This window comes from Neodiprion virginianus, chromosome 2 (assembly GCF_021901495.1).
Source record: "Neodiprion virginianus isolate iyNeoVirg1 chromosome 2, iyNeoVirg1.1, whole genome shotgun sequence".
NCBI classification, from domain to species: Eukaryota; Metazoa; Arthropoda; class Insecta; order Hymenoptera; family Diprionidae; genus Neodiprion; species Neodiprion virginianus.
The window spans coordinates 25,013,841-25,036,316 of NC_060878.1; the positions used below are offsets into that span (position 1 = coordinate 25,013,841).

The 22,476-nt window shown below is 38.2% G+C and overlaps 1 protein-coding gene across 1 annotated transcript in view; it reads left to right on the forward strand.

Annotated features, from left to right (window-relative positions):
• The window catches only part of LOC124297586 (zwei Ig domain protein zig-8-like), a 183,142-nt gene that overhangs the window by 89,610 nt on the left and 71,056 nt on the right, over positions 1 to 22,476 (forward strand). Inside the window, exon 2 of the mRNA XM_046748772.1 lies at positions 17,262 to 17,543. Within this exon, the coding sequence (XP_046604728.1) occupies positions 17,387 to 17,543 (157 nt within the window). The 5' untranslated portion in view covers positions 17,262 to 17,386. The remainder of the gene's footprint in view (positions 1 to 17,261; positions 17,544 to 22,476) is intronic.

Below are 22,476 nucleotides of genomic sequence, written 5' to 3' on the forward strand. Positions count from 1 at the left end.
CAACTCCACGTAATCTGAAGGCCTTCAGTTTCGACGAACGACTGAAATGCAAATCGTCGTATATTTTGCAAGTTGAAACGAAACTTTGTTGGAACGTCTGTGTAAGGTGGCAATGAAAGTAAGCAGAGTGACAATTTCATTAAGAAGAAAGCGAAAAAAAGTGTACTTGACTTCGGACACTGGGAGGGCTGAATTTGATTATGTCCTAAGTACAGCAAAAATGTACATCTAATGGCTTTGTAGGATGAAAAAATTCATGGTTAAATTAACAAATAATCACGTTGACACCAAATTACGCATTAGGTCTCTGATATAAAACATGCGGCAGTTACAGGGCGATTGTTCTTGAAAAATTCGTCGTGACATCTATATTTCAGAGCCAAAAATATACCCAACATTGAATGATTCGATCGTAATAACAAAATGAGATTTCAACCTTAATTCACGTTCATAGATCAACCTGTAATCATCAAATGATCGCTGCGAAGAAATAAGTTTCTCAGTACAACCTAACATCGATTTTTGTGTGTCGGTATTGCACAAAAATTCTATCTAATCACACTCGTATTCAACGTTTGCTTTGACCTTCATCCATTTGAATAACTATTTCCAACTCGCTTATCGGGCAAAAATACAAAACTTTTCGCATATGATGCGGAAACAGAATTAAAAGGGCCTCGTGTAATATGTTCGGATTATATTCCCCAATTTTTCTATCTCAAATCAAATCTCTTCTCCCTCTTTTACGGAAATATCTGCAATCCGGAAGTAATTCTGTCAAATGAACATTCCTGGAACGAACTCATATGCCATATATCATGAAGGGAGTATGCTGTTTTTCGTGAACTGAAGTACAGGAAAGAAATGCTTTCCACTCGACTCAGAATTTCTCTTGTTGTCATTCCTCACGCTGATTACTATTTTCCCGTATATTGTAACCTAAGTGGCGAACTAAATATAAAATTGCAAAGATTAGTCAATCCATCAGATTAACTAACAGTAAACGATCTGGTCGTCGGCTGAAATCATAACGGTTCGGAAACATTCGTGAATTTCTTGCATACTCTTTTAGAATTGCTCTCAAATTCCAGATGTAGAAAATATAAGTGCCTTTTAATTCAATACAAATTGTTATTGAGAATATTGAAGTTTCATACATTTCTTAAAATTTTTGTTACTGATAAACACCGACTTTCAGAATTGTATTCGGAAAACTTATTATTATCCATCTGTATCAATTTTTCACACAGATTCCTAACAGTAAATAATAGTATTTTTAAACTTACAGTACTACCTCTGGTTCGTTCGGATTTCAATAATTCATATATAAGTACTGTGATCTCTTATTATTGTAGAAATGACTATTACCGTACCTTGATTATCTCTGAATTAGTATATTTTATTGTAATTATGTATATGTATATATGAGGCTTTCCACGCTAACTCAGTAAACAGTTGACCATGATATTTTTTAATTTCACCAAGGATTTTTTCTACCTTAAGAAGACCCTGAAAAGCTTTCAATAATTTTTTCAAATATTTTTAATCACTCGTCTTTACCCTATGAATTTTTAAACCCATCTTAAAAACACCTAAGTTGATTTTTATGAAACAAGAAAAAAAAACATTTCACTTCCGAAATAAAACATTTTCACCCGAGGTTCAGAGTGGGATCTCGTTAATTCCTGTTTTTATTTTTAATCATTTCTTCTACTTTCATACCTGTTAAAAATATGTTATAATACATACCCCATCTTCGGTTTAATTACTGATTTTGCATATTGTTTCTCTAGTACTAAAACATACTATCATTTTTTTTCAACATTTTTTCAGAACATTTTATGTCAAGAATAATAAACAAATATAGCCAGAGGGAAAGGTGAGAATGAGAATTAACAAATTAACGAGAAAGGTAGTGTGTGATAAGTGAGAAATAGATGTCTATGTCTGTGATACTATTACTCGAAACAACAATAAGGAAGGCTTACAATAATCAGTTGAAGGTAGGCTAGCATTTAATGCACAATCTAAAATCCTTAAAACAAATATTAACAATCTAAGCAAAAGTAGTCTAATATATTGCGAGCATAGTATTATCACAGTAGGAAAACGGTCAAGATTATTCTCAGGTAAGACAATAAGATATTAGAAACGATACAGAAAAGCAGGAATTACAAGCCAATCAGGTATTATCGGAATTAAAGCAGAAATTTACAGAGACAAGGTAATCAAAAACTAATCAGAAAATAAATACTAGATCGTATATTATAAAATATAAGAAATAGCGAGAACAAGTAGAAAAGAGAAAGATAGTCGTAACGTATTAAGAAAAGAGAAGAGAGAAAATTATTATACAATATATTACAAGTTCGAGGGATTACGGACAGACTACGTGACAGAGGTATCAGAGAAGAAACGTAATTAGGAAATATGAGTTTCATCCTATTTGAATCTGGCGCCAGCCGCCATATTGTTTCTTGGGCTTTCATCGAGAGATATTGATTGGGTCAGGACCACTGTCTTATAGACCGATGTTGTGAATTTTCGCCGCTAGCGCTAGTGAGGGAGAGGCCTACTTAGTACGCATACACCGGCCTCGGAGATTGCAGCGCTTCGGTCTTTGGTGCACAAATTGAGAAACACAGGCTTCAAGACGGTCACTTTTATCAGACATTCCTTTTGAGGTTAGCAAGCCCGCGTGCAACAATGCAAATAACCAAAAATGGAACCTGAAGTGAGTAAAATCAGGAAGTTAAAAGATGCGGAAAACTGGTCACAATTTTCTCTCAGTCTTAATGCGAGATAAGATTGACATGAGGGTGGTTACTGGAGACTTCGTCAGGCTTACGCTCGACGACGAGCCAACAACGTCGCAGCAGCAGCAGCTGAGTTCCTGGATGAAAGCCGACAGTACTGCTTAGAAGATTATTGCATCGAGTGTCGCAAACTCTCAGCTGAATCATATCATGAAATGCACCTGCGCCAAGGATATGTAGAAAACTTTACACAAACTTTACGGACAAAAATCTGAGACAAGCATCCACATACTTGATCAAGAATGGTACCCGATCACCAAACAACAGACGAATGGCATGGTATCTCACATTGCAAGACTAAAGGACCTTGCGCACCGCTTAAAAGCACTAGGTTAGTCGATTGCAGATTCAGTGATAGTAATCAACATTCTTATGATACTGCCTGCAGCGTACAATCACTTCATTAGTGCGTGAGAATTCACCGCTCAAACTGACCTTACCTTGAGTAACCTGATCGAGAGCCTACGCGCAGAAGAAGCAAGATTTTCAACTCGAGAAAAAGGACAGTGAAGCAGATGAAGAAGAACAACCGAAGAGGAAAGCGAAACTCCAAACCCCCTCAGAAAGACGACCCTGAAGACAAAGCCAACTCAGATGTCTGTTACAAATCTAATAAACCAGGCCATTAGGCGAGTGGATGTTGAGCAGACAAAACGCAGAACCAGGGCCGAGAGGCCAAGACAAAGGACCACGCTCTTGTCAAACAAGCAGCGTTGCTTGTAGATCATCCCCAATGCAACACAGAGGTATGGTACGTCGATTCTGGAGCTACCGACCACATGTCGAATCAAAAGACGAGGTTTATTAATCTGAAGCTTTTTAATAAACCACAATCTGTCAACATTGGGAAGAGAGGCGAGACTGTCGGTGTTTTGGGTAGAGGACACATAAATATTCTAGCCTACGACGGAAACAAATGGATAGAGAAATATCTCTCTCAAATTCTTTTCATACCTAATCTACGCTACAACCTGTTTTCAGCCTTCTCATTGTTAGCGCTGGATAAAGCATTGCTGCAGATTTCGGATGCCAAAGGATGCCAAGTCAAACATGATGGGACTACTGTTACAGTGGGAGTACGAAAACACAAACTCTCTGAAATACTTTATAAAATATTTTAAACAGCGGACGATGAGATAGTAGCAAATCTTAACACAAAGGAAAGTTTCAAGTTATAGCCCGAGAAGTTGGGGCATTGGAACATCCCTCACACGAACCAATACTTGAAAACTCACGGGATTAAGGTAGACGATCAAGAAGATTTATTTTGCGATGGCTGCGTTTTCGGTAAAGCACACCGACTACCTTTTCCAAAACGTAGAACGAAAGATTGAATAACAATAGCTCCGGGTGAGCTTGTCCACACAGACTTGTGTGGACCTATGCAGAGGGAGTCTATAAACGATTCTCACTACTATTTATTGTTGAAAGATAATTACTCTCACTAAAGAACTGTATATTTTATCAGATTCAATACCGAGGCTGTTGCGCGAATCATGGATATCGTCGTCATGGCGAAAAACCAAGTCAGAAGAGACATGAGGGTTCTGCGAACAGATAACGCTTTGGAATTTGTAAATTCCGAGGTCAACGAACTACTGATAAATCGTGGGATATGACATCAGAGGACAGTAGTCTATACTCCGGAATAGAACGGCTTCGCCGAGAGGGAAACCGCACATTTGTCGAGACTGCGAGGGCTATGATACACGCAAGGAATCTTTTCGTCAGACTGTGGGCCAAGGCTGTAAATACGTCAGCTTACTTTCTTCACCGCACAGGTACAAGGACCATTCATCGAAAGACTCCGTATGAGCTGTGGTCCGATCAACCTGCTGAGCTGGATGAGCTAGTCAGTTTTGGAGCACTTGCATACGCATACATTCCAAAGCAGAAACGCCAGAAAGTTGACTGCAACACGGAGCAGGGATACTAAGTGAGCTACGACCAAGACGTAAAGGGATTAAGAATCTGGTTCCCAAACTCGGACAAGGTGAAACCCAGAAGAGACGTAGGTACAGTTCAGAGAAGACTACCGTTACCCAGATGACTTCAAGCAAGTCGCAGAAGCGGAACAGATACGTTTCTACGAATCTATAGAAGAAATCGCTGTCGAACCACTGGATTACGAGTTACAAGAACTCCAAGATGAGCTTCAAGACGAGCCTCTAGAAGAACATCAAAAATCAGGTCTGTCTGGCGATGAGGAGCCTGAAGTTCCCTTCGCAGATAAGGAGTCTGACGGTGGAAGGGAATGGGATTCGGCTAACGATGCTCTTGAACTACCAGAAGAAGAGCAAGAGCAAGCACCCCCAGACCTCCGGCTGCGAGAGCCTTGTTCGACACAAACGTGATCAGGCATCTAAGTAGATACCAAGACGGTGTCGGTCCCGAGACTGTCCTTCTAGCAGAAAAAGAAGAGCCGAAAACTTATCAAGAAGCCACCAACGCGCCATATGCAGCGCCGGGGAAGTGCGCGATGGGCGAAAAAGTTGCATCACTGAAGAAAAATAAGACTTGGAGTATTGTGAGACCTGAAGGCAACTGGAACGCGATAGGCAATTGTTGGGTATTCAAGTTGAAAAGGTACCCCGATCGACAAATCGATAGATTCAAGGCTAGACTTGGTGCCAAAGGCAGGGCAGGGGTCCATTGACATGACACCTTTAGCCCAATCGTCAAATTTAACTCAATCCGAGTCATCTTGGCCTTAGCAGTATCGAGAAAGATGATCTTGAAGCAGTTCGATATAAAAACTGCTCTCTTCAATGAAAAACTCAAAGAAACCATTTTCATGAAGCAGCCAGAAGGATACGAGAAAGGAACAGAACATATTTACGAACTGGAGCGAAACTTGTATGGACTAAAACAAGCTTTCAGATGCTCTCAACTCCTTGAGCAAGTTCAACCTACAACCAACGAAGTCGAACTCGTGCGTCTTCACCAATAATCAGGATGAAAGTACGCTAATCTTGGCCATCTACATAGACGATGGACTGGTTGCAGCGTCGAACAGCGATGGCGTGAATGCGTTGCCCTCTGAACTGAAGAAGTAGTTCGAGTTAACCGCTGGAAACTTTAATTTTTTTTTAGATTTCCCGATAGAATGTGGCACTGACGACTCTATTTTCCTTCACTACATGGACTATGCTAAGAAGATCCTTGAGCGTTTCAGCATGGACGATGCGATTACTGTAGCAGTTCCTATTGACAAGCATCAGGAGCTGAACGTACTGGTACATGGCAGACAGGAGTGAGCGGATTACGAGCCTCGTATAGAGAAGTCGTTTATTCGCTGATTTACTTGGCGATAGGGACCAGTTCGGATATGCTGTTTGCGCTCAGTACCGTAAGTGAATATTTAGAATCACCTGACGAAATTCACTGGAACGCTGTTAAGAAAATTCTGAAATACTTGAAAGGAACCGTGAATTACGGTTTAATGTCAAAGCAGGCGTGGATCTAAAATTACTAGCTTTCAGGAATGCTGATTACGCAGGCGATGTTGAAACACGTAGATCAACGACTGGCTACGTATTCAAGTTAGGTGAAGGCACTATCTCAGGGTGTTCGAAGAAATAAAAAGTCGTTGCACTTTCAACGACTGAATCAGATTATATAGCTGCGGTTCAGATAATCAAAGATCTAATTTGGCTAAAACGTTTGGTTTATGAGATCACTGGCGAAGAAATTGCAAAACCTATGGTTAAGATAGAAAAGCAAAGCACGATCAATCTTCTTGAAAATCCAGAATTTCACCAGCGATTAAAACACACTGACATAAAATATAATTTTGCTCGCAAGATGTATCATAAGAAATTTTTTAACTTGCTTAGCGATCCTACTGAAGAACAGCAAGCGGAGATCTTTACAAAGCCACTGGCAAGTTTAGCAATTTTGTTATATTCGTAAACTATTAAACACAGTTCCTAAAGCTTAAAGATAAGTTTCGATATCAACAAACCAAGTGTATTTCTGCTAACGTTAATAAGACTGATAAAGTTTAAACAAGAAATTGGTGGTAATAGGAATGATTGAAATGAATGATAGCACGAAAGATACCATGAAAAGTGGGAGTATTACAAATATGATTTTCATGCTATTTGAATCTGGCGCCAGCCAACATTTTGTTTTATGTTGTCATCGAGAGATATCGATTAGGTTAAGATCTTTTATTTCTTGTATCGATCTGTACTCTCTTCTTGGTCTCAGTTTTTGATAACGAAGACCTTTATATGGTTATCCAATAAATATTAATCAATCAACAACACGTGTAAATTAATTCATAACTCACAATAAAAAAGATGTTATTCAATACGGCGCCATACTCAAAAGTCTAAGAACGACGTATGATGCCGCGCAGCGATATAAAATCGCGTACATGGCACGCTTACGATATTAACTACTAAAAGATATTGAATAAGAAAGCAACTTATTTTCAAATCAGAAAATAAAGAGAAAAGATAGAGACAAAATAATAAGAAACGGAGATAAGGTGCGAGAATTTATAGGGTAAACAATTTATTAATCACTAATGAGCATCAATAGATAGTCAATTTCAAGTAAAGTAAGGCAGTTAAAGATATTCTAATCAAGCACGAGCAAATGGATAGTAAAGCGCTACTACTCAACGGTATTAGACAATTAGATAACTCAACAAAGCAAGATCCAGAAATTAAAAGAATAGCCGCTATTAAATAATTAAGTAAGCGCGAACCAGTCACGAAGTTGCTTCCGGTATTAGAGGAGAGAAGAAAAGATAAGGTACGAGCTCACGTGGCTCACGCCGAGCAAATTGCGAGAAAAGATAAGGAAAGAGAAAAGATATAATGCAAGTAGCTTCGTGGCTTCACAAAATAACAAAAGAAAACCTCACTTACCAGAACAGAAGATGAGATATAGAGAGAGGTAGAGATAGTACAGTAGAAAAGAAAATTATAGAAGGAAACTGATAGATATTAAAAGAAGCGATATGTGATAGACTGAAGTAACGATAAGTAACATTGAGCGAAACGAAAGCACGTCTGCGATGTAATTTCGTTGAACGTAGAATCTGCCGGGTCGAGCGGTGATTCTGGCGATCCTGGCCAATTTTCAGCGTCATGCTAAGCTATCACGTGATTGTCTCCGTGTCCTGAGCGATCGCTAATTGGACCAGCAGGTCACGTGCGACGAGTCAACAGGTAAGACGGGCGGTACCATCTTCGCTCGTCTGCTCCTGTTTCGTGGTCATATTTTGAATTATCGATCCGTTAGGCGATACTTAAGGAGGTTGAGGTCAGCTGCTTCGCGCTATGCGTGAGAGAGGAAGGCTTACCCCTCACAGTATTGTGGAAAAAACCAAACTGGTGCAGCTCAGTACTGGTCCAAGACAAGTATTGTACCGAAACATCCTGGTGGCGATGGCCTTCATACCAGATACCCATGTAGAATCTGCCAGGTTGACGAAGTCCAACACTTACGAACTCTGGGCTTGCCCTCACGCTGCAGCCCTTCGATAAAATGTGTGTAACAAACTGACACGTTCCTTTTGATAATTGACGGAATAACAGGCGGTATAATGGTTGGTTCAGCTCCAGGCTGACAAGTGTTGACGACGGAGAGCTCAGCCCATCGACGACGTATCCAAACGGTAGTAGCGTTATTTCTATGGTTCGGCTCTTGCCCGAGAAGTCTGATCATTGGAGGTCTGCTTTGGGCATTTTGCGACGTACACCAGGCATGGACCTTTTCATAATCGCTACATGTATCCACCTGGAGTCGGGTTGGCGATATTCTGTACTTAGTAACTGACGGTATGACGCTGTTGACACAGCTTCGTTGTTTTAAGCGCTGTTCTGTAGAAGAGGTTTTTTATTATAACCCATGTGACGGGGTACCTATAAAATACCACATCGCAATATATAATAATACAGTGTGTCTTAGAACCGGGCCCCTGGCACTTGACGAGATTCTTGTATAGCAAGCCGTCCCATTAATGTCCCCCGCCACTACGTGGCGCTAGTAGTCACCTATCACAATGCGTTCCTATTGGTGACACGAAGGTTAGAAACAACGCAACAAAAATGATAAAAAACGCAAAGAGCAGATTTACGGGTCGGTCGGAGGCGTCGGGGGTAGAGCAGGTGACTACTAGCGCCACGTAGTGGTGGAGGACACTAACGGGAATACGGTAAAACGAGGAGTGCCAATGACCTACCCAGAACTAACTACATAAAATGATAGGGGTTATAGAGGAAGTTGCGTCGAGTAAATAAACCTGTAGAATATGTGGTTTCCGAAGACACGTTTGCGAGATAAGACTGGTCAAAAAATCCCAATAAGCCCTGTCATGTAGGTAACCTAGTACACAGGAGCAGTCTTGGGCACCACTAATTACTTTACGTAATGAATTACATCCAAAATACTGCTAAAAAAAATGGACTCAAATATTGGCACTTTTGTGTGTCCGATATTGACCTAGTCAAGCTGTAAGTCAACACAAACTAAATGGTATTTTGGTTTCTCTTCCCTGTGCTAGTGTGCTGAAATCTCTTGCGCCACGCGGTGATCCCAATGATTTTCTTTTTCTCATATTCACAGTAAATGTAATATTTTCTTCTTCAATTTTTTTCCCAAGTCCTGTGTTAATTATTTTACCCTTTTTATCGCAAGAATTTCAACTATAACATACATAATACATTTGTAATTTGTAATTAGAATAAGATCCCATACTAATTACATTCTTAATTCGTTATTTGAATTTTTCTAATTAAAAATTACAATTGTAATTGTAGTATTTTCGTTTTACCAATGTAATTTGTAATTTATATGTAATTAATTATACAAAGTAGTAAATGTTGCCTAAGACTGCTCCTAACCGACACTTGCGTGTGTACTCGGTTACCTACACAACGACGCCTAGCGGGATTTTGTAATCAATCGTATCTCGTGAACGCATCTTCGGATACCGCATGTTCATCAGAATACTTTACTCAACTCGACCTCCTCTATTACTCCTATCATTTTGTGTACTCAGTTCTGGGACATCCTGTGTTCTCAAGACCTTCAAGACTCTGCTATACAACCACTAGTTCTTTTACTCTCAATAGTATTTGGATAAAAATAATCAAATCATTTCCAATCCAGTTGATTAATTTTAATATTGTGCATCTTGTTTATAAACTTTAAGTCGTCACACTTTGTATACTTGTACTATTCTTCATGCAATAGTACTGTCATTATTTTCATCTCTTCAAATGTATACAGTGTATGCTCCTTGTCCTTTGCTACACATAATCCAAGGACATAATAATTATGCAATTTATTCCAATTCAATTCTCATCTCTCTTCACATCTCTCCCTTCCGGATCGGTGCTCGTTACACGGGTAAGATACGCGAGCTTACAGCAATCGCGTAAATTGAAAGGTCGAGTGCCCATGCAACATTACTTTCGGAAGTTCCTTCGTGAATGGATGTGAGGGATTGAATGCACGCATGTGGGTATAACAATTTACGTATGTATTGGTATCTGTTCGTGTGAAGCCCTGCCCTTATAGAAATACCATATATTTGAAAATGTGAAAAATGGATATAAAAAATCAGAACATTTCTGAAGGTGAATTGGATTAATATTGGGATAGGATATACTGATAAAAATTATCTAATTTTGAAAACTCATACTACTCACGCAGAAAGCGGAAAGCGTAGCTAATGAATGAAAGTGAATGGATATAAATGGCATGAAACGCGAGCCTTGGGCAAGCTTTCAAAGGGTCTAAATTTATGTCCACCTGATATTTGGGTGTTACTGTGTACACTGTGTGAGGCGGTATTTGACGGATCGTCACAAGGGTGGAAGTAACGAACTTCCTCGCTTACCTTCAAAGCGATAAATACGACCAAGTTACGTCTGAGGCTAATACTCCACAGAAACGACTATATCCTGTTGAGAAAATATTATCAAGTAAGCTTAAATTTTGTGCGTGTTCGAACTTTAAACATCGCATCACGAAAACTGTCTTACTGGCTTGGATTCTTCGTAAACGGTGAATAGGGCAGTGCCAAAAATATGCAAAAAGCTTCCCGCTATCGAATATTATCGTCCTCGAACCGAACCATTCGTACCACTAACTGTTTTGTCGATTATCAAGCACGTCATGATTGTCTTATCTCACATGACTTGTAAATGAACTGTAGCGTGATGACAAGTGTTATGGGCCGGATTGACTCTAATTGTTGTTTATTTACGAAAGAACAAACCCGCCGCAATAATTTAACGCTCGTACTAGAACTGAACTGCTAAACACGGTTTACCTGAGAACGAATGCAAAGTTTTCCTCTCTTGGTTGAGGTCGTGTTGAGAGAAGATGAGCTGCTACGATAAAAAGACGCCACTTACTTTTCGTCGATCTTGATGATTCTGGCTTGATTACGATAAGAATTATCACTATTTACTCGCGATTGCTCTGGTTACGGCGACTGAATTATTGTTTTTGGCTGAATAAATTTCCTACAACAGGGTTGTTGTGGAAAGGTTTTTAAGAGAAAGAAGGATAATTCATTAATGACAAGCAGGCGTCGGTGGATTAGGTAAAAAGGATTTAGATAGGTAATTCAACGGGCCAGGTACATCCAAAATTCACGAATGACAAACAGGCGCCGGCGAATCAATCAGTGATACAAGAGCTATTACAAATAAAAGTAGAGTAAATAAAAGAATACACTAATGCGAAACAGGCGCTGGTGATGATATTAAAATGGATACGGAGCCAGTTTGGTAAATGTGCCAGTTTGATTTACTTACGTTGAAGGTTATTAATTAGGTTAGTCATTATTTAAATTGAGCACAATAATTAGTTTTATTCAAATTGAACTGAATTGAAATTATAATGTTTGGATATTGTTATGAAAAAATAATATTATTCGATATAATTAGAAGCACGGAATTTCTTGAGAGTTATTTACTCCGTCAAGATTTTAAACGCTTTTGTGAACTACTGTAATCGAAGGTTGACGAAGAACTTGCTCTGTTCAATGGATGATTTTGAAGTACCTAACATATTTCGTTAAAGGACATTTGATGAACTATCCAACGCTTCTGTTCACAAGGAAAGGTATCGAAGTGCCCCCCCCCCCCCCCCCCCCCCCCCCCAGGTTTGGTTCATTTTGGGATATGTTATTCTTCATTAAAATCTAAGAGACGCGTTTTTTTTTTCTTATTGGCTGAAAAACGGTTTAAAGGGGTAGATTCAACCCCCAAAGTTGGGCATCCTCAGTGGAAATTTCGCAGTTTCGCATGCTTCCAGTTGACATATTTGAATGAGACCAATTGGAGGATAATTCCCACAGCGAATAATGAAAAATGCATTTCGTCCAAATACGATGGGGTTAAATGTTTACAAATTACAGGGGTTGAAAGTTACAAATTAATTATAACCAAAAAACGGTTGCTCGTATTTGGCTGCAATTCATTGCATTTGAAAGAGCAAAATAAATTAGTAGACGCGTGTTTTTACGGATTCCGAAATAATGTCACATAGGGGGTGAACTACCCGTGTACACGTGCAACCAAGTTCCCGTTAAATTGGTACAACTTTGCTTCAGTTCGTCTCATTTAATATTACAAAGCACTTTATAAGCAACAATGGAGGAGCTTATTCGTTTGAATAACATTTGGTTGCATTAATGACAAAAACCACCCTCCGAAATATCCGACCGCCTTCGTGCAGAGTTGATTTCGCGATCTCGAAGTATTGCGGAACCCAGTATTTCAGGCGTTTCTGAGTTCACCGGAGTAGATTCTGACCTTGCAGTTTTTAAATTGAACCTGGCCAATGCTGTAAAAATGAAGGACTTTACTTCTTATTTCTTCCAAAGGGTTGCAAGAGATCGTCAAGTTAACCCTTTATTGCACGGTTCTTTCACCTATTTCATATCCATGTTTTGTATATTTAGAGAGCTTTTTAACATATTTCTTTGCTGTTGTTTGCTATTTCTAATCGTATACTAATAGGTTTTCAATACCCGAGAGTAATTATTGAGATATAATATAAATTATTATTGTTAGAAATAAATTGATTGAAAAAATTGATGAAAATTGAAGCAATACTTTATTTCCGAGAAAGTCACCACTCTACACATATACATGTTTTATATGAATTGCATATTTTCAGGACCTTTGATTACGAATCTGAAATCGAATTTTGAAAATCCAAGATGGCGAATCCAATCTCTCTCTCTCTCTTTCACACACACACGCATAATGGTCGCAGATACTTTGTCCGGAAATCTCTATGGAATTAGATCCTCGTTCATAAACGAGAGCTTCCTTACCCTTTCATCCCTAATTTATGAACAGTATCCTCGACCTAAAGGTTAATTGTAATACCCGAACTTTCACCGCCTACATAAATAGGAGAGAATTTGACTCAACAATTCCGATGCATGATTAAAGAAGCCAACCGAAGACTTTCTATAAGAGTTTGTTCGAAGTGCGCTCCGCATATTTAATCTGAAGAAGTTGAGACTCTGAATGACAAACGGAACTTAAGACAAGACTTGAAACCTGAAGCACGTGTGCAAGAACTCTTTCAATAAGACAGACAAACGATTAAAGTAGAATTTCGGCTTTTAGTTACTCTTTTCCGTGAATCTAGAGTCACACGTCAACATCGTCTTTATGTGACTGGTTCAAAAAAGATTCTTTTTCATAAACAAATTGTTAGCACTAATATTAGGATATCAACTAAAACTTTCGTACATATCCTTTAACACTGTTTAACACTACATAACATGTTTGAAATAATGTTCACGATATGCTGGATCGGCGGCAAAGTTGAAACTTAAATACAGTTTCCAAACCGAAAGTTTCAGTAGTTATATTCGAATTTATTATGTGTAGAAACTTAAATTAGTCAACGGATCGAATTATTGCTCAAAGAGCTTTTTGATGTTAAACTTTGTAGAGTTAGCGGAAGACTGACTTTCTATTAGTCGACGTTGAAAGGGAATTTTTTCGGTAATGATAGGAGTTTCTTTAAATTTGTAGATTGGTTCGTTATTCTGATACGTGAATTTTTAGGATTGGTCAGGATTTTTACAGTAGAATTTCTTATATAAAGAAAAGGTATGCCGATGAAAGCAACAAGAGAAAAAGTCGTCGGAAATTATGTACGAGGGTTATAAAAAGAATGGGAAATTTTCGTATTTATGAGTGCACATTTGCTCGCCAAATTTGCAGCTCCGAAGCCGTGCGAAATTATTATAATTGTTAAAATTATTTGACGATTTCGTTTTTGGATGATGGTCGGCTTTTTACGAGCTGTCACTAAAGGTACTTAAGCAATTTGCAGCTAGGTATGTGTGAGTGATACGATATTTCAACTCAAATTGTTCACAATCAGCTGTCAAGTCAAATATTAACGACGTTTATTCCCTAATATGCTTTTTCAAAAACTGTCATACCTCAAACTCAATAGTCAGAATAGAAAACTTGGTAGGTTCATCGTCGGATGCACTTAAAATGCAATGCAATGAAAAATATTTCGCGTTGATTTATCAATAATTCAACTATTTAAGGTAAGTGTCTCCTATTCAGTACGTCCTGTTTAAAGAAAACTAAGGATTCCAGGATTGTTTAGGTATGTATTAGAATTCTGCTGACAATGAGTCAAATACTACCGAAAATTTAGCTATTTCTCAAATGAAGTATTAAAATAAAAATTCAACATTCCGTTCATCGTTTGATGCTTGAGGCGTGTTGGAATCTCGCGAGCTTTTGACTATTTTAATATCAATGTGGCTTGTAAATAAATTTTAGCTCAATTCTGTGCGCAAGCTTTATTCACACGTGCATTTTTGTTTACGTAGAATTTCGTCCTGAAGACAATTTGGTTCGGTTTATTCTTGTCAGGCTTGCCTTTCATTCGGAAAAAAATGTCTGTTGCATTTGCTACTTTTGCAACCAGCGCCCTTTTGTTGTTGACATTACTACAATTCATGTAATTACAACTTTTCTCTATGATAAATTAGACTGTCGATCTAGTAACTCGGAGCATTTCTGCAGTAACTATGCGAATATAGTGTTTTTCGATACTAGTGCGCGAAGGTGACAATGCCCGCACAAGCGTGAAGGCGCAGCACGAGTCCGGAGACGAGTTGAAGGGCGAGTGTGGCGCATTCACGCGAGACAGGCATTGCCAACTTTCGCACTAGTATCGAACTCTATTTTTTGCTACACCTGTAACGGAAAGTCCGACATACACGATTATTTTTACACGAAACCACGGCACGATGTCTGTTCAGTGACGATGTAGAGCACGGCAAAGAGTGACAAACTATTCCGTCGGTGGCGCTAGTGCAGCTGTTTGCGAAATGCGCAACTGTGGATAAAAGCGCGACCGTCTTTTTCGCACACCGCTAGCAATGTGCGAAGGTTTTTTTCTCACACCCCTAGCAATGCGCGAAAGTTTTTCCCGCACATGTGTGTAAAAGACTACTTTCGGTGCTTGTAAATGGTGCATAAATATGGAGTTTTCGTGCAAGTGTTGCAAAAAACTATATATTAACTTCAACAGAAAACTGCGCCGGTACGTCGTTTTGCCAGCGGTAATTTTCTTCTCCGTATACCGATTTAATTAACGTTGGAGAAGAAAATTTCGTTTCCATTGTAAATTCGAAGCGAAAACGAGTAAAAAAAAAAAAAAAAAGAAAAAAAATGACCAAGTTTTGTTTTCGCAATCCCTGCATTTGTACGTTATATTCCGCGCAAGGCAGTTTAAACTCAGTTCCGCTCCGGGGTAGACTCACTCACACTAGCCAAAGCATGCGAAGGTCTGCAGAAGCCGCGGTTTGCATATACCTACCGACCATGAAGCCCGCTTAATCACTCTTTAAGTCACGGCTGAACTTTTGAAATTTCCGCTAACAACCGGGTTAATTACGGTAGCTCGGGACTTGCGGTTAAGAGTTAATTATAATAGAAGAATCATGCGCGAGGTTTGCCACCCAAAAATGCTAGGTATTCGATCGAAGAATCTGACAAGAAAATATCGTCTTACCGCATTGAAAAGCAGGTTGAAAGAGATAAGAAGTTCTTACTTATAAATTATTAGGAGTTTCCACACAGTCCGAATCCTAGGTCCGCAGATCCTACTCTTTGAATCAGCTCTTTTATCAACTGTTTATTCACGGTTGCTCCTTCAGCCAAAATTATTGTAAAAACAATCGTACTCTAAATCTCAACAGCAGACAACGCATTCCGAATATATATCGCATTTGCCGGATTCATCTTTGTCCGACTTCTATGGTTCATTTGCATTTAATTTACGCGGGAACCCTTTCACAATATTACTAACGCAATCTCAGAATGCCTTTTGTACCAACATATGTATCCTAGGGAAAAAACAAGCCGTAAATATAGCATTTTTTGCAATACTTTTCGAAGTACGATCGAATATTTTACTACCAATATTCTTTTTTCTCATAAAGTTCCTGTATTTTTTATGACATTGTTTACTATTGCATTATTTTATTCATTTCAAAACAATTTTTATGAAATGTTCTATTAGGATACTGTGAACTGTGTCGGAGTCTTTCAAGTTTAGCGAATATTTTTCTACATAAGCATATGGTCACAGAAAATGAGACACGGCAATTTTTAGTGCTCATCATTCGATTCTAAAATCGGATGAATTTGACATTTTTTCACGGGACTTTGTCGAATACAGAAATTTTGAATTTTACGCCAACGATAAAAGCACATTCAGAAAAAAAATGTGGCACGGCAATTTCTCACGTTCATTATTTTAATATGAAGTCGTGTGAGTTTCAGATTCAGAAGCCCAAAAACGCAAATTTACAGAAATTGAAAAAAAAAATCATTTTTTACCGAATCCAATATTCACCTTTGCATATATCACCATAGAAAAGCAATGAAAAGATAAAAAGAAACGCAGTCGATTCAGTAGCTTTATTTTCCTTTTATTTCATCAGTCTCGCAAGAAAAGTGCTTGTAGAAAAAGTGAATTACGCAAAATAAATATAATGTAGAAAAAAACGGTTATTTTTTTAGACAACCGACAAGTTTTTTGGTTTTTTTTTAATCGATGATTCTTCAAATTACCGGACAGAGTGACATGAATCATTTACCTTGATTTCATTCGTGTCACACCAACGAATGCTTTTCTTATTAGTTCTTCTTTTTCAAAATCCACAACTGTCCTCATTTTCAGTGCTAATGATGAGTCCTTCCCACCTTATTCACTTCAATTATTGCTAAACATTTACTCATTTTCTCTTGTTTTCGAATCATTTTTCCCACATGTGTACGTCTTGACCATCACGATAAAGAACGAATTACTCCCAAAAGAAAAAAAAAACATTAGATGAAAAAGGCCAGTATTTCATTACGAATCAAGATTTTTTCAAATTAACGAAACCCATCTAACTTTTTTCATTTCCAGTTTGTGAAGCGGAAGGATTAAATTTATCGAATCCTCGTGCAATCCCGTAAGGCCGGCTCGATCTGTGATTAACGGTCATACCGAAGCCGATAGAAAATTTCGGGGGATGCGACAGCCAAGGGACGATGCTGGGACCCGGGACGTGGGAGCCGTGGTTTCTTCTCCTAGTGGCCACCCTCTCCATCGTCATAGCGAACCAACATCATCAGTTCGATAATCACTCGGTTCATCTCCACGAAAGGACCACCACCAGGAAACCGAGGAACGAATCCTACTTCCAAGGCAAGTGATCATATTTCGGGGGCGCGGGTGAAAAATCAGAAAAATCGAATATGAGAATGGTCAGAATTCCGAACATAAATGTATCGAAAACTCACGATCACGAAAGAACACAGTGGTGAATCTTCATTAAGAGAAAAATAATGGAAATGGAATGTAAAAGTATCGAAATTCGAAGTTATAGAATTTAGAATACACAACTGGTGAAAATTCCGAAAGGCCATTAGCGGAATGAGGCAAATGCGGTTGCTCACAAACACAAATAAGTAACCTTCGGATGGATCATAAAGTAGAACTTTCATCTATCGAATTCACAAATGCGAAGGATCGAGAATCAGAATGGTTAGAACTCCGAATAGTAATCTCATAGAAGGCTCGGAATATGGAATTGCAGTATATGAGAATCGTCAGCACGAAGAATCGCAATGTGTGAGAAGAGTCAGGCGCGTCGTTGGCCACACTCTGAAGGCCTAACCCAACAGCTTTAACAACTCAAAGTTGTCCATTTGCATTGCCTTCTTTCTTCTTTATTAAGTATCGAGTAAAGAATTTGTTTGATTCTGTATCAAAAACATTTTACAACTCAGAATAGATTAGTTGGATAGACTCGGAATGTGAAATTCTGGTGATAAGCCATCGTTACGGTTACTTTCGGAATACCGATATTCCTGAATTGTAGGATTCTGAATAATGACCCTTCTACATTCTGGATATCTGTTTGCCGCAGTTTCTAGATGATCATGTTCTAAGTTTTAATTTCATAATAATTGGACATTTGAGAATATGAAACTTTCTCCAAATTCATTATCTGGAATATTGACTCTATACATTATTAAATTCTATATCTCTGAATTTTTGGAATAACGTTTTCTGAAGTAAGTCGGTTCGGATAATAAAGCCCTCTACTAAATACATTTCAGGTAAGCTGCAGTTTTTTATTGGTCACCATCCGGGACTTAAAATTTCTGATAATATCTGTTCTCTCATATTTGTTATTCAAGTTTATTAAATTCGGAATTCTGGCCATTCTGATTTTCGGTTTTTCTGATTTCTCACCCCCACCCATATTTCGGATAAAATAATTCAAACACATTATTTTTACAAACAAGACAAAGCTTCTAGAACATTATCAATTCGTCTAGAAGATATTTCGTACGTCGTGGTGAATCTCTGTTTTTGTTTCGTGCTCTTAACTTTCATTTTGCCTTCACTTTGTACCGCCAAGGATATTCAGGAGAAAAAAAAACACGCAAGCGTCAATAACGCCGCCTCTCAGACGGTTTAGTCCAGCGGTATAGTCGATCTTCAGGATCGAGACTCTTGGAGTATGAGAGCGGTTCTCCGACCCCTGTCGGAATCTTGCCTAGGACACGTCGTGAAATATACTCTTGATGCCAGCCTGCAACAAAACTGTAACAAATATTCGCGGACCGAAAGGTTTCGGTAACGGCGCAATTCGGTCTGGGGACAAATTAACCTTCGGTCTGCACCCTATTGCCCAAGTCCCGCCGTATCTCCCCCATTACAGATGATACCGCTGAAAAGTTGGACCCAATTTATTTTTTACCACCTATAAAATCCTAAATCAACTATTCACCCCAAATCAACCTGATTCACTGGTCAATTTCGGTACAGAATTTCAAGTTTTCAGTTTCAGTAAGTTCCTTCGTTTGGTGGTTGTAATCAAATGCATGGTAAATTTATATTCAGAAATGGTTTAATAAGTTCTTCCATATTTTTTCCCCAGGAGATGACGAGTAATAATTATGAATTCGTTGTCAGAACTTATAAAAACATAGGTGTAAAAAATTCAAATGTGTGATAAAAAAATACAGATTTTCTCAGGAAACAAAATCCAACGCATCCAACGTCAATCGATCAAGATTGATCAAGTTGTTCTCAAGCTGTGACATCGAGCACAACGAACGTCGTTTTTTGGATTAAACTTCAATTTTCACGCGTTGTTAGTACGAAAGTGCAAAAGAAAAATGAATGTCGATCATGGTGGAGAAAATAAGTAGGTAATGTACTTCGTTGCAGGGACCCTAAAAGGCTTGTAATTCTTTTTCACACGACCAACGCCTGGTCGAGGAAAGAATTGTGAGAAATTGATGTGCACAATTTGAGCCCTGCGTATTATGTGTCGAAATAAACGAAATGCAATCTCGTGTACCGTTCGTCGAGAATTTCTGTGTAACATGTTTCATCCGGAGCGAAGGTAACTATAACTTGCTCGACGTCTTACACACGTCAAACAAGGGGAGCAATTCAACCGGGGGTAACTTGACGTTTTAATTTATTAACCAACCCCGGAGGGAATAAACAATGAAATCATAAGACCTCTGTCAGCTGCACGCTAAGCCCGAATCAACTGTGGATACAAAGGATGTGGGCCGGTAACGTGGAAGTGTGATCCAAGAATTCAAGGAGAAAAAGTACGAGGCAACTGTAACAAATGAAGAGAATACAGACTTAGTCACACGATCAAGTTTTTCGGAACGGTTTGTTTTATGAACGGGTAAAAGAAATGGTTACGGGCGTGGAGGATCACGTTTTTTTGTATCTTTTTTCAGTCCACCTATAATCCACAATTCATGAGAGTCATCGACAGAGACGAACTGACTATCAATCTTGAACCAAGTATTTCAATTTTCGTACCGGTTAAAGTTATTCGTTCGCCTGAGTGTCGAAGAATCTAACTTTCCCAAACAGATGCTACCAAACTTTCAAATAAAATTTTAAATGCACGAACGATCGTGATTTTATCAGACGTCACTAACGTTATGGTTCTATCATTTCCATGTAGATTGCTACGGTGTCGTATGAAACATTAAAGGCGATTAATTACACGATTAAAAATATTGTACATATTTTACATTTCTACGACTTGTGTTGAGATTTTTTCTAATTCGAAAGCCTTTCGGAACCATTAAATTGTGACTTTAGGTTCAACACAGAATTCAGTTAAAATTCGAAATTGTATGCACTAAAATGTACTAAAATTTCAACCAATTCTACCGAGACCAATTCCCATACGGATTCTGCGGGGTCCTTTACAGAATATATATAAATGTGATGTGATGAAATTTCATATGGAACAGCTAAAAATTTCAACGATTGACTTGAAACTGACGATTGTCTTAAAATCTTACGATCAACGTGTTATTTTTCTGAAGATAATTTGCTGATGTCCATTTTTTTAAAGCGGAAGCTTGCCTCATGCCCTTGACTCTGCTTCTTTCATGTTTGACTTCACTTCACACACGTTTTACATCAGACGTTACGTGCAATTATTACACATAATCACCATTTTCTATACATCCATGAGAGCGCAGAACGCGTCTATTGTCCTTTTGCCGCCTCTCCACTAATTCTCCATACACAAAAGTGAAAAAACTAAACACGTATTTCTATACAGTGCGGAAAGTTCGCGAGCGTTGCAGTTGACGTGAAATGCGCGGGGTTCGTCGAGCACGCCGTTGAATCATATTTTATTAAGAGAAATGGTTCAAGTTTAGTTATAGATATCGTTCTTGTTGCCGTGACAGGTACGAATGCGATATATCTCTGCTAAAATAAATAAGCTCTTCGCGCTTTAAATATATTTCGCAAATAAAGCTAACCTCCGGCGGTTTAATCCCCGTGACGTTATTTTGTTTACACAAAACTTCAAATTGCAGTGCATTATACTGCGGTAAAATTTAAATCATACATTTGCTCGACTTAAGACTCGGCTTTTTTAGACTAAGACTAAGCTTTCAGCGTTTAAAACAGCTGTTTCAAGGTAAACGCAACGCAAGATTCACACACATCGAGTCTTTGGATGTATTGTTGATTCTTTGTAGAGAGAAAATTCCTCTCAAGTCTCCAAAATTCGAATCATCATCCGGCAGTTTAAAGTACGTTTACTGCATAAATTTGTGGAAAAGGAGCTTGAGGGCTCGACAAGTTCCTGCGAAATTAAATCTTATCACTTATGATACACGGTGACAATTTTCTAATCCTGAAAAGGATATTTGTCGCACAGGAAATTGTTCGCTGAATTTGTAAAATCTTGACAATCTCCGGTTTCTAGAGTTCTCAGATCCGATCCGTCTTTTTTACGTCGATTGCTGAACTGTAGGTACTAATTCACCTTGTTATCTTGGATCTTGTTGTAATTTACAAACGCTGGAATATTCTATTCGAGTCTTGAAAAAAACAAGTTGGTGTATTTATCCCCCAGAAGCGAAGTATCGAAAATATACATTTTTCACGGTACCTTTTTTGTTTAGAGTATTATTTGCGAGTGGCTTGATGAGGATGAAAAATAACGAGATATCATTTCTGCCATATTGTGTTAGCGGGTCTTTGCAAAAAAATTTATCCTCGTTATTTTACTTCAATACTTCGTTACGAGTTGTGATATTGAATCTCTGAAACAAGCTTTGATGCCGACAAATTAGACAGTTTTTTTTACGTTGATTGAATTTTTTTCTTACTGCACTGTATGTATCATAAGCAATGAATATATTATTTTTTATAGAACAGTTTCACTTCTTGTTGTATTTCAAAATAGTACTGTCCTTTAATTAAAGAAAATGAATTTTTGGATGTTGTAATAATGACGAAAAGTCTAGTCCGGTTATCTTGGAAAACTTTTCGCTTCACACCTGGACTCACATCTAGTATTATAAATATTCCAAATTGCAAAAAGAATGATATACAATGTTTTAAAAAAGAAATAAACTATCTTTAATGAATAAACGTAGAAAGTAAATTGATGTGATTTTCCCTGAATGAAATTGAAAGCTAAGGCTAAACAAATTAATATTTTATTAATGTCCGTTCATTCAATCATTCATTCACGTTAAAATATCCATTATCTGTTCGCAAAAAAATGCATGTAATGTTAAAAATGTATAACACAAATCACTTTCTTTCAGTTATAATTATA